This window comes from Opisthocomus hoazin, chromosome 10, assembly GCF_030867145.1.
Source record: "Opisthocomus hoazin isolate bOpiHoa1 chromosome 10, bOpiHoa1.hap1, whole genome shotgun sequence".
NCBI classification, from domain to species: Eukaryota; Metazoa; Chordata; class Aves; order Opisthocomiformes; family Opisthocomidae; genus Opisthocomus; species Opisthocomus hoazin.
The window spans coordinates 17,154,899-17,168,035 of NC_134423.1; the positions used below are offsets into that span (position 1 = coordinate 17,154,899).

General features: G+C 37.8%; 1 protein-coding gene across 8 annotated transcripts in view; it reads right to left on the reverse strand.

Moving 5' to 3' along the window:
- CGNL1 (cingulin like 1) overlaps positions 1-13,137 on the reverse strand; it is a 62,806-nt gene that overhangs the window by 44,026 nt on the left and 5,643 nt on the right. For all 8 annotated transcript variants that reach the window (XM_075431801.1, XM_075431800.1, XM_075431799.1 and 5 more), the window contains exon 2: positions 328-1,930. In XM_075431801.1, the coding sequence (XP_075287916.1) occupies positions 328-1,911 (1,584 nt within the window). In that variant the 5' untranslated portion in view covers positions 1,912-1,930. The remainder of the gene's footprint in view (positions 1-327; positions 1,931-13,137) is intronic.

Consider the following 13,137-nt stretch of genomic DNA (forward strand, 5'->3'; position numbering starts at 1 on the left):
ACATAATTTTGCATGGAGTTACACATATTTCAGCATTTTACTTTTGTGCATTTATGCTTAAGAATCATCACAACATCATTTACAATAATCTTCTTTGGCCCCATCAGCTTCCTTCACCCATACAACAATAAGCTTTTTGACAAATGATGTTTTCTATACCTGCAACTACAGGAATAATTTTTGTATTTACATTTCTCCAGAACAACTCTGCTATCCCATCTGGAAGCACTGTGTGATGGCAGTTTGTTCTAATAAAGAGCAGAAAAATACACATTTAACAATATGACAGTTTCAGTAACGCAACTTACAGACTAAATTCAAAATTACCTGTATATTAGGGACGGATGAAAATGTTTTAACAGAAATCTTCTTGGCTCCTGACTCAGGTGGAACTGTGATTCGATTTGGCAACAACAAAGTAGAAGTTACTGTTCTAACTTCCTCTCTCTTACTCTGTCCTGGGAGTGTAGATGACCTAAACATCAAGCTCTCTGTATCACCTCCATTTTGTTTATGGTACTGCAAAGAACTGAAATTGCTGTTCTGAGTGTCTTTATCAAGCATTTGTAGTTTTCCAATACTTCGAGCAGAAATCTTCATCTCTTTGGAAGGTGACTTTTGATCTCTGGATGACTGCTTGCGAAGGCAAACTTTAGATGGTCTCAGCAAGTGCTCAGTTGACTTACCCAAGCTTTTACTGAATTCACCCAAATAATCTGAATTTACATCAAGCCCTAATGACAAGGCACTATCAACGCTTCTTGATCTTTTACGATCATCTGGATGAATTCTATTCCTTTTTCCTGATCTACCTCTTCTGTGAGGATCAACTTTCTTATCAAACTTCTCAATTAGCTGATCTACTCCTGGAAGTGAACCAGTGTCAATATCACGGCCAGTTCCAGGGAAAAATGGGATATATCTTCTGTTTTCATGCCGGTTAACATTGTCTGCATAGATGGCATACTCTTGGTCATCAAGTAAAAATCTGTATAAGGAATTTGCAGAAGTGGGAGTAGCTGATGAGGACGATGATCTTCGTGACTCAACCAATACTGGCCCAGCTGAATCTTGTCTGCGGAAGGGAAGAACATCTGGTCTAGGTTTTCTTGTCTCCTGATAAGCCATGGGACTAACACATGGGGATCCTCCTGCAGATGAAAATGATTCTGAAACACATGCTTCATTGGGGCTGACTGCGCTACTGGGACAATCCAACAGCTGCTTGTTTTGGTCTTCTACCGATCTGTTCAAATGTGTCTTTTCTGAATTTGCTTTGGTTGGCTCTGCAAGACACGTATTTGCTTTCTGTAAGGACACTACTTTAGATGAAGAAATCCAAGGCTTTGCTTCAGTTTTATCTTCATCTACAGAAGATTTAGATTTACCGCACACAGAAGACTGGTAACTATCCAAGTTCAAGTTATTTTTTTCAGGATCATAAGGCTGTAACAGTTCAGGGTGTCTTTGAAAGTTCAACAAATTGGAGGGTTTCATTGTTCCATCTTTAGAATCTGATATTCCATTTTCCTTTTCATCCAGATTGGTTATCTTTAGGCTTTTAAGCATACAGGGTTGCATGTGCTGTGTTCCAGGAAACTTTGTGTGTTCACTGTTTTTGTCCTCCAACTTAAAAGCAGTATTGGAGTCTGTGGCTGGCTTGCTTACAGTCTGAGAAATGACATGCTGTTCTTTTCCAGAAGGAGGAGGATTTTCTGACAAACATCCTTCTGTATTGTTTAGCACTATGTAAGGGTGTCCATCAATTCCTTGGACTCTAATACTGACACCATAAGACCCCATCCTAGAATTCTGTGCATTTCTAGTTTTTTGAGTCTCCTCACTTGCAAGTTCAAGAGTGACTTCATAGTCCGGCTGCATGTGTTTAAAATCAGCAAAATATGGCTCCATGATTATTACAGGATTATAGCTGCATAGAATAAAAATTACAAAAATGTCATTATTTTAAATACTTTGGATTGTTTCATTAGCTAATTTATTCCACCATTCAGCGTGACTATGAAGACTAACAGCAACACGCAGAGAAACCAATACACAAGCTATACAACGCCTGAAGTGAATGCATTGTGATGCACTGACAAATGTCTGACTGACTGATTCTGGATGAATGTAATGTTATTTTATGACTGTAAATGTTACGAAATAACAACGGTTAAGATTACCTACACAGAGTTGGTGTTAGTTACTTTGGAATCAAATTACTTCAAATATAAGCAATTCTTATACGAAGATCATTTATATCAAAAAATCTTTATATATTTAAGATCTTACATGAATGATCATTTTAGAGCCAGCAGTTAGTACCAGCCATATTAACATTTAAACTTGAGCCCAGGAAGGCAAAACACAGCCGGACAGTTGTAGGTTATGAGTTTCACGCAACTAAAGCACTGCAAGGAAGGTCAATATCCTCATGCCTTTGAGTTGCACTTTTATGTACGTGGTTGTCATTATTCATTTCTAAACACATCTGAAAATAAACTTTTTCATTTTTATCTCATTGTCATCCACAAGAATAAACTTTCCTATAGATTAATTTAACTATCGTCTAATTGTGGGCTTGTTTCAGAAAACTCCAGTTGCTATTTTAAAACAGATACTCTGCTGAGCAATCGAAATGCAAAAATACTGCTAGTATTTCCAAGGCTGATAGTACCTTTTTCAGAACCAACAGCAATGCTAACACCACCTTATATGTGCTGAAACTGTTTCAGTTTTGGAAAACAATACATTAAACCCTACCTGTGCTTTTCATGTTAAATGCCATTCTTTCTTTCTGTAAGATCTGGTTTTGTGGGTAGTTTTACTTTACTATCTGTTGCATATTATGAGCCACCTGTCTAGTGGCAGAGGCAATGAAGTGATGGTAAGAGCTGTGTCTAGAAAAGAATGGAACACAAGACTCTCAGACTGATGAAAAATCTGACGGGAATAAACTTTTGAACTTTTTTTTGGAGAGCTGAGTCATCACTGAAGCCTGACAAAACCAAGATCACTAAATGAAGGTGAATAATCATCAAGAGGAAACTGAAACAACAGATGACTCATGAAAAAACAAACCTCTGCAGCCAGCTTCACTTTCCTGTGTATCCCAGCATAAACTATCTCCCTCAGATATTCCAATCAGCAGCAGAACTATCATTTTTTTCCTGACAGTGAATTAAAAACTTTGGCTCGATATTCACAGTATGCTAGTTTCCACCCAGTTCTTCCTTCTAGCAGGACAGCTCCCCTCAAAAACCCCCTCCCCTCCCTACAAACCAACTCAAGCTCCTCCTCAACAGCAGGCTTACTTCATCTGAAGGAATCAGTATACGTATATCTAAATACAACGTCAGATATCAAGTGATTATTTTAATGAAGCAAAAAAAGCAGTCTCACTGTAAAAGTCTTGCTTAGATACTAAAAAATTTGGTGAACTAGTTAAATTCACCAAAACTAATTCAGGGGTTAAATTCACTTAGTAAAGGGAAGTGGAGGAAAAGAAGGTTCTCGGGAGTAGTCAACATGGATTCACCAAGGGGAAATCATGCTTGACCAATCTGATAGCTTTCTACGATGACATGACTGGCTGAGTAGATGAGGGGAGAGCCATGGATGTTGTTTACCTTGACTTCAGCAAGGCTTTCGACACTGTCTCCCATAACATCCTCCTAGGGATGCTCAGGAAGTGTGGGGTTGAGAACTGGCTGAATGGCTGAACTCAGAGGGTTATCATCAGCGGCACTGAGTCTAGTTGGAGGCCTGTAACTTGTGCTGTCCCACAGGGGTCAGTACTCAGCCTAGTCTTGTTGAACTTCTCCATCAATAACCTGGATGAAGAGTTAGAATGTACCCTCAGCAAGTTTTCTGATGACACAAAACTGGGAGGAGTGGTGGATACACCGGAAGGCTGTGCTGCCATTCAGCAGGACCTGGACAGGCTGGAGAGTTGGGCAGAGAGGAACCTGATGAGGTTCAACAAGGGCAAGTGCAGGGTCCTGCACCTGGGCAGGAACAACCCCATGCATCAGTACAGGCTTGGGGTGGACCTGCTTGGAGAGTAGCTCTGCGGAGAGGGACCTGGGTGTGCTGGTGGATGACAAACTGACCACAAGGCAGCAGTGTGCCCTGGTTGCCAAGAAGGCTAATGGGATCCTGGGGTGCATTAAGAAGAGTGTGGCCAGCAGGACGAGGGAGGTTCTCCTTCACCTCTGCTCTGCCCTAGTGAGGCCCCATCTGGAGTACTGCATCTAGTTCTGGGCTCCCCAGTTCAAGAAAGATGAAGAGCTACTGGAGAGAGTCCAGCAGAGGGCTACAAAGATGATGAGGGGACTGGAGCATCTGTCCTATGAGGAACAGCTGGGGCAGCTGGGCTTGTTCAGCCTGAAGAAGAGAAGGCTGACAGGGAATCTTATAAATGCTTATAAATATCTCAAGGGTGGGTGTCAGGAGGATGGGGCCAGACTCTTTTCAGTGGTGCCCAGTGACAGGACAAGGGGCAATGGGCACAAACTGAAGCAGAGGAAGTTCCACCTGAACATGAGGAAGAACTTCTTCCCTCTGAGGGTGACGGAGCACTGGAACAGGCTGCCCAGGGAGGTTGTGGAGTCTCCTTCTCTGGAGATATTCAAGACCCGCCTGGACAAGGTCCTGTGCAGCCTGCTGTAGGCGACCCTGCTTCGGCAGGGGGGTTGGACTACATGACCCACAGAGGTCCCTTCCAACCCCCACCATTCTGTGATTCTGTGATAAATAAACACCACAAATTTGATCTCCATTTAAGACCTCCTGGAGTAGGAAGAGAAACAGAACAAGGGAAAAGCAAAGATGAGCCAGAGAAGGCCAAGAGAAGTGGAAAAATGAAGGAGCAAGAACAATGGAAGGCAACAGTAAGGACCAATACTCTCCATGACCATGGGCCTCCATTCTATGTATTTCTCCATACTTTTTTACCTTCTTTTCTGAATACTCATAACATCTCACATTAATTCTACTTTTACATTGTATAAGCTGAGACAAAAATAACAAAGTAAAAATAGCAGTAGCTGATTCTAATCACTCAAGAGTCAGTGAGGAGATCTCCATTGATTTAGTGTTTTTTTTAATACAGCACTGATATCAGCTTCTGAGCTGCGTTGATGGTGGCTGAGAAAGTAAAGGAGGAAAAAGAGATAGCACTGTACAGAGTTGTAACTTAGAATATACACTGTAAAGGAACCAGACCACACTATCTAATGAATGGTTGCTGGAAGTAGGAAAGAAACCAGGCTGCCCACTCTGTTCTTTAAGCTGCTGAGTGGGTTCAGCTACATTCAATGTCTCAAAATTGTGCTTTGTTTGCTCAAGGCAACAAAAAGGAAGTATTTTTAAAAGTTCAAAAGTTGTTTTCAAATAAAGCAAGCACTTTGAAGCTTTTATGCTTTCCATTTTTATACTACTGTTATATTACACGATGTCGATCTGAAGTTACTACTATGGGTATGCAATGAAATAATAAAAATTCAAATAATTTCAAGTTTTAGCAAAATAAAAATTTTGAAATGAAGTTTCTCAGACTTCTAAATCAAATCTGCATGATTGTCTAGGAAAAAAGTATTAACGAGACATGACTTTGTAACTGAAAATCACTCACAAAGAGACTTCAAAAAGCCTGTAAAACAAGCAACAAAATTCTGTATCTTCTAAAGAGCAAGCATTTAAAGTGTCTCAATTAATGTTTTCCAAAAATATAAATGATTCAGAACTATAACTTTATAAAAATAAATCTAGTTTGCAGAATACAGTGTGCTGATACTACTTTGAGTAAGTTAAAATCACTCATGGTATATTTGCATGGGACAATGTAAGTGAAAAAACACCATGATTTATACATAGTTGGCAGCATACATCTGCAGTAGATGAATACGTGAACGACTTTAAAAAGGCTCTCTGCTGAGCAATTCTAGCAAGATTAGAAATGCCACCAGTAAATTTAGACAAATTACTTAGTCCATGAAACTGTACACTAAACATTAAAGTTGTACATAGTAGCAGACCTAGAAGAAGAGTAAAGTTCATCTGAATTTACCAATAGTGGTACCAATTAACAAACACAAGAAAAAGGAGTCAATAAAAATACACTTTAAAAAAAAAATTAAAAAAAGGGATTCAAATCAGTCAGCATAAAGAATAGATAAGCAATAAATTACTATATGTCAAATTTAGGGTGACTGCAAAAGCAGCACTTTCAAACACGTTGCGAAGTTCCTAAAGATATTAAATAATCAGAAAAAAATTAAAAATAAAAAACCACAAACCCCCACAAAACAATCACAAAACACCAAAACCCCTAGTGTATAGTGGAAACAATATTTAGGTTAATATCTACACCTTAAATTAACCATTAATATATTTAATTTGTCTTTAAAAGTATAAAGAAATAAGTGTATTTGTCTTCTTCATGAGCATTATACTAACAAAACACTGAATTTTACTACACAAAAGGATAAAACCTTTTAGAAATCATAGTGCTAAACCAAGAATTTTTTACATAAAACATTTTATCTTTCTGGAACTGCGGAAGAAAAACTGTATACAGATTTCCCCATTACATCTACAGGAAGAAAAGGCAGCTGGCACCACCATTCAATATTTGAAGACTTCCCTTAGACTGCCTAGTTTATACAATGTCAATCCACAGTGGATAGTACTCCCATGAACTACATAATATCAAAAAGTTATTTTACAATGCACAAAAACACCGGTTTTGTAATACTGTAAACATTTTTAAATTAAAAAAAGCATTGCTGGTTTTCTTCACACACAGCCTTTCTGATGAAAACCTAAAACCTCTAAAGATGTTAACTGTTTCCAGTTACAGTCATATTCCTACACGCACACTGTACAGTCAGCATCTCAGGCTTTGGCAAGCTTATAGCAATAGATTAAGATGAGAAGGCTGAAGCTGTTCCTCTCCCATCTGTCTGCCCCACTCCTCTGATGAGCGTCACCATGTCAAAAACGAAAACATCTGAACGCTCTGATGGTTGACTATACACCTCAGCCACAAAAATTTGCAGACTGGCAAACTCAGGTAAATGCAATCAGCCTTATGTTTCATACTATTACTGATTGAAATTCTGACATCAGATACAGTGGAGGAGCTGACAGCTGGGGGCAGTGACAGCTACAATTGTCCAGTTTTAATCTTTTTTAAGTCTGCTGAAGCCCTCAAATGTTATGACAGAACAGCTTGTTTACTCTTCAACTTATGAAAAGAGGTTAGATATTTTAACCACAGTTAGGAAGAGATTTTCCCTGTTTGTAGGGCTGCTTGTTGATACCTTGTAGTTACTTATAAAAAATATAAGCTTTTTTTTCTTTTAAATAGAGGGCAATATAAATTCTAATTCCGGGTTTTCTGCCAAACTAATACTTTCAATTTTAAATAATACAGTCTTGCTAGTAACTCTATTTGCTGTCTCAGAGGAGTTTAAAAATACAGTTTTCAGAAAACAGAAGCAATGATTCTGCATAAATTCATAAGTAGGTAGAAGACTTTCATAAAATCAGCTCTTATCTCCTATTTGTGAAACAAATATTATCACAACAGTATATATAAATTAATCATGACACAAGAAATAACTACTTCAATAAATTATTTTCTTTTGAAAATATTCTACTTGCTAAAACAACAGGAAATATAGTCAAGGACATACAATCATTAATATCTTTCAGAGGTTAAAAGTTCAGCTGCAGTTTAGAACAATGAATGTATATTGGCATCTTCTGTTTGGTAACTTTCGGTGTTGTTCATACCAAGCCAAACTGTATTGTGCAGCAAAGTTGCACCTGAAAACTTGCAAACAGTCCAGAAAAGAACTAGCCTGATTTTCTACCATTACATCATATGAACTTCAACAGCTGGATTTACTGATCAACAAGTTCAGCAAATCCAGTCATCGTCTAGAACAAGTCCAAAAGAACACAAAGATCCAGCACACACAGTCAGGCACAAACAGAGCAAATTCACTCCACTAGGTAAAACATCAAGTTTTATAGTATCACTGGAGTGTATTCAGTGTATGCCCCAGGTAAGTTATTTTATTTGAAATTTCAGCAAAAGAGTAATACTCAATCAAGTATCACCTTGAAAACAGTCAAGAGCTGGAAGAAACTCACTTAATGAGTTTACCATATATCCAGCCTGAGCCTGCAGGCCTAAGCCTTTGTCTCTATATAGGCCCTTCCTCGCTGTGAAACCCAGTTTCATCAGGCTACAGGATCAAGTTCTTTAAAAAGTTCTGAATGTGTTGGTTGAACTTCAATGTTGTATGTTACCAACTCACTTTAAAAATGCAGGCCATAACACACTATCCCCAAAAGCAACAGTTCTAGCACTCTTATCTCAGCTTGTACCATCCTCCCTGCTCCTTTTGTGAGTCAGCAAGCATGCAGCCACACAGCTTTACTGATCCAGCAAAAAAAAAATGAGCAGTTTTGTATTAGATCAGCAAGTAAGGTATCAGGGAATGATGAGATCACCTATTCTGGCAGCAACATGGTCTTGGATCCCTTGAGGCAATCACATTTCAAACTGAATTGGTGTTTTAACTCCATTTTCAGGGACAGAAACCTTTAGGAACTTCCACCAACAAACAAACAAAATAGGCACTCAAGCTTTTCAGCCCTTTATGATTTGGCATTCCTTTTTAAAATAAGTCTTCGCAAAGGTGTTTAAACACTCATTTTAAATACTGGTATCCAGTGGGTATGAAAGTACCATATTTTATCATTACTCAGAAGTGGTTTATTTTTTCTGAACAACTTATTTTTGCCAAAAATAGAGACAACGACACTTTTGTTTATAAAGGGAACATGTCAGCAGAGGTTCTCCTGTCTGAAAATCCAATACTCTGCATGTTCTCCTGTAGCAGTTTGTTCTTCAGTGGTGATATGATACTTCACAAAGAACTACGGGAGAGGAATACCGAAGGTTTAACAGGTCAAAACCATTTTTTTAAAAAATGCCTCCAAAACATTTCCTTTTCCAGCTACTTTAAAGCTAGCTACAGGGAGCTATTTGAGACCAGCCTTACAAAAAAATAAAACCCCTGTAATCTGGAACCCCGACTGCTCTCTCCGCCAACATGAGCAGAAAAGAGTGCCTTTGCGAAACACACTCTTGTGCCAGACACGGCTGCTCTGTTCAGCAGCTCTGCAGCCTTCCTAACATTACAGCACCACAAAGGCATGGAATTGTGTCCACTCATCCATTTCAGTTCTTCTTTAGCCAAATCTACAAGACAAATTTATTAAACAAAAAAAGCACCTTCCCCATCCTGTTAAATGCTATGCTCTGCATATGAAGCTTTTCGTGTGGCACTACTACTCTTCCCTGGCTCGCCTGATAATCGAAAAACAGGAACTCTCTCATATCCAATATCATAATCCTGAGACTTCAAAGACTCAATCAGCTGAAGATTTTTCACTAAAGGAAGATTAGAGCATACCATCATCTTCTCTTTGGAGAAGTGAGCTTTTAGAATTCTGAAAATTTCAAGCTATTAAAGGCTAAATTGTCAAATTACATTTGGTTTCAGTGTAGTTATTTCCAGATATTCTTACCACACCAGAAAAAAAAAAAAATTCACTGCACATATTATTTAATCAGTGCCTTTTTTTAAAAAGAGGGATGTAACAGTTTACGGATGTTTACTCCAGATTTTTCATACACACAGAGCAAAATGCCAGGAAGGAATTATAAGCTGTCCTCCAGCTTTACATAACATTGAACTTGCTCTCCAAGCTAAATAATGGATTCTCTGTGCAGCTGACTATTCAGAAAGTACCAGCAATATCACACAAAGACAAAATGGGTGTTAGGTCAATAATAAATGACACTGCTATGGAAAAAGGACAGGAAATAACTTTAGGAGAGAAGAGGAAGGAAAACTTGCATACTGTGTGAGGGTAAAGAAAAGGAAGCAGACAGGATAATTCATGGAAAGGTCAAAACTATGATGTTTTTACACTTGGTGGAACACAATCTCAGTAACATGCCTTGCAAGCGTGAGGGGAAACTTCATCACTGTTCAGCCTACCTACAATCTCAGGCTTCTGTAAAAGGAAAATGGGCCTGGGATGCTGTCCCTTTTAGTCTGGATGGAAGGTAACTCTGGAGTTTACTTGATTTACTACTTAGAGGCAAGAAGAAGGGAGATAAGTGAAATTTTAAAGTTCTAGATATGGGACTGTAAAATGGGACAGTGAAACTCCTTTAAGAGCAAACTGACAATATCCAGCAACAGAAAGACATCTGAAACAACAAATTTGCCATCTTTCCTGTAGAGTCCTTAACCCCATTTAAAATTTTTTTCCTACTTGAGTCAAATTTTCTTTTTTTTTGGGTGCATAATGAAGAATGAAGTCCAGCCAGGAACACTGACCCATACAGAAGCCTGGGGACAGAAGGAAGCATGCCACCACAGTATTACACTTTATTAGTGAGTATCTCAACATCCCTGAATGAATTACTTTCATCTCTATTCTGTGAAAAATATTCTCTGTTCTGATTTCAAATGGCAGCCTAGGGATGACAAGATGGAATCTCCTGCAGGATGAAAATTCCAAATAACACTTTTCTTCCATAGCTGTTAGTGGAAGCAAACAGCCATGCCTATATTTTATTATTTACATTATTTATTTATATTATTTTATCAATTCCTCTTGAAACACAGTATAGCAAAGTGGATGAGTCTTGGATTTGCTGCGAAGACTCATCCACTTTGGTATACTGTGTTTCAGGAGATGAGGAATCCAAAGATGAGGAATTCAGTTTCAGTTCTCCCTAAATATTAAACAACCTTATTCAGATGCTCAGTCAATAAAACAGAGTATTAACAGCCACCCTTTAAAGGACAGGAAGAGAACTGTATTTAATAAAGACTGTCAGTAAAAAGAACTATTAACAGCAGTCAGAGCAAAAGATACAGTTTGCTTGCTTACAGATTGGTTCATACTCCCTCTGGCTGAAAAAAATCGCGTGTAAGGAAGTCTCACGTAAAACATCTTGTTAGTCCAATGAAAATATGTGACAAATCAGCCAGATAGTTGAGCTGTGTGACAACTAGCAGGTTTTCTTGGTTTATTTTTTGGTTTTGTTTTGGTTTTTTTTTTTTCTCAAAAGAAAAATCTGCTTCAATTGCCATAAGTCAACAACAAGACATTTTGGCAGATCCTCAGGTCTCATAAATTGTCAAAGTCTGACTGCAGACAAGGACACAATATATATCCCATTTTCTTAACTGCTATGTATGAATTCATATAGCCATAATTTTACAGGACTTATCCCCGGAGGAAATAAGGCATGACCTACTAACCTTGCTTACTGAATGGAAATTAAAGCCTTAATTTTTGTTAATGATAAAAATATTAAGAAAACAAAAAACTCCTCAGGTAATATTCTTAACTATTACTACTACAATATGTATTTTGTATCATTATTAAAAAGCTCTGTTCAAGTAATTAGTTTCCACATTCTCCTGAATCATAAACAAAAGGGAATCAGAGACAAAAAGCACATGAAAAGTAGACTAAAACAGAAGTCAACCTGTATCTGAAATACAGTTCCAAGAAACTAATTAAAGTCATCTGTCTCAACTAGTCCCTCTTCCTGCATACTGTGGTACTAGTTAGGTCACTGGAAGAAGATGGAAAGTTACATTTGTTTATTAAAAGTTGTACAAGCTTTACATGGACACGAATACGTGTGTAAGTGTACTTGCACCACTACACTGTTTTGTCTTCCACACAGGCTCATATACATCCGTACAAGCTCTTTTGTGCTACTAACACAGAATCCAATCTGCTGGGGTTATCTGCTTTGCACTCTAAGTATCCTGGCACCACTGCAGTACAATTAACATTTATAAACTTCAAATACAAAAAGTAAACAAACAACAAAATCTCATAAATACTTATCTCAGAGTTAGTCATATACACACAATATGACCAACACAATTTTTCCTCATCTTTATGACAAACTTGCAAAGGAGATTATTTAAAAAAAAAAAGTTAATGTATTAAGTCCTCAGAGGAAATTTTATTTTATATACTCTCTCCTAGTTTATCAAATTCTAAATGTTCATATCTGTTGAAGTACTGACAGAAAGAACAGCCGAGTAACAAGGATACTTACAGATTCTAAAAGCAGTTTGTGATTTCAAATACAATAGTTGTTTTGTATCCAAACATCTGATATGCTTACACTCACTCCACAAGAGATTCTATGTTGCTTCAGCACATTTTCCTCCAATTGTCAGCGTTAGAAACTTTGTATTTTGTTCCAAAGGAAATTATCTTACTACATCCAAATGATACCATTATTGTTTAAATAGAAGAGAGTATCCTGTTCACATTTTTTAGAGACTGAGGCAAAAACCTCAAGTTTGTTAAAAAGTCTCTTAGCCCTTCTCAAAGAAATGGAAACAGAGCTAGGGCAACCTTTGTTAAAAAGTTTTGCCAGTGCTTCAAGATCACAAAATTATTTGTAATCTTAACTAAAATAAATAAATACATTCCCCTACTCCAAAAATTATTCCTTGGCTATAGATGCAACATATCACTGGACCTTCTTCTCAGCATTCCTACCCAAAAAAATACAATCTTGCCTACAGAAATCACAGGTACAGCAACACAACAGATGCAACCAGCGTAACCGTGATGATACAAGTATTGCTTATTACTAAATAAAATTAGGGATGAACGTGACCACAACTGCATGCAGAGACCAAGTTCTTACCTATACAAAGGCACACAGGAAAAAGGTTAATCTCTATGGAGATGCAAGTATTTAAGTACAAAAACTATGTGTAAAATCGACCACAGGAGTCACATTTACACAGCCAACAAAAGGACACAGCTTCATGTGTATTCAAGCTGGTTATGGCTCCTATTTTTCTATTGTTTAAATTTGTCTTAATTACATTGTATTCTTTAAATACTTGGCCTCGCACCCATCTAGTTTCTTTCAACTAACTCAACCACGCATTTTAAAATTCAAACACGCAGTCAGAACTGCAGGCCCTGAGCCCAGCCAACATGAGACAACAAAATGCTATCAACACACTCAGTCTGAGAGACATAAACCGAGTA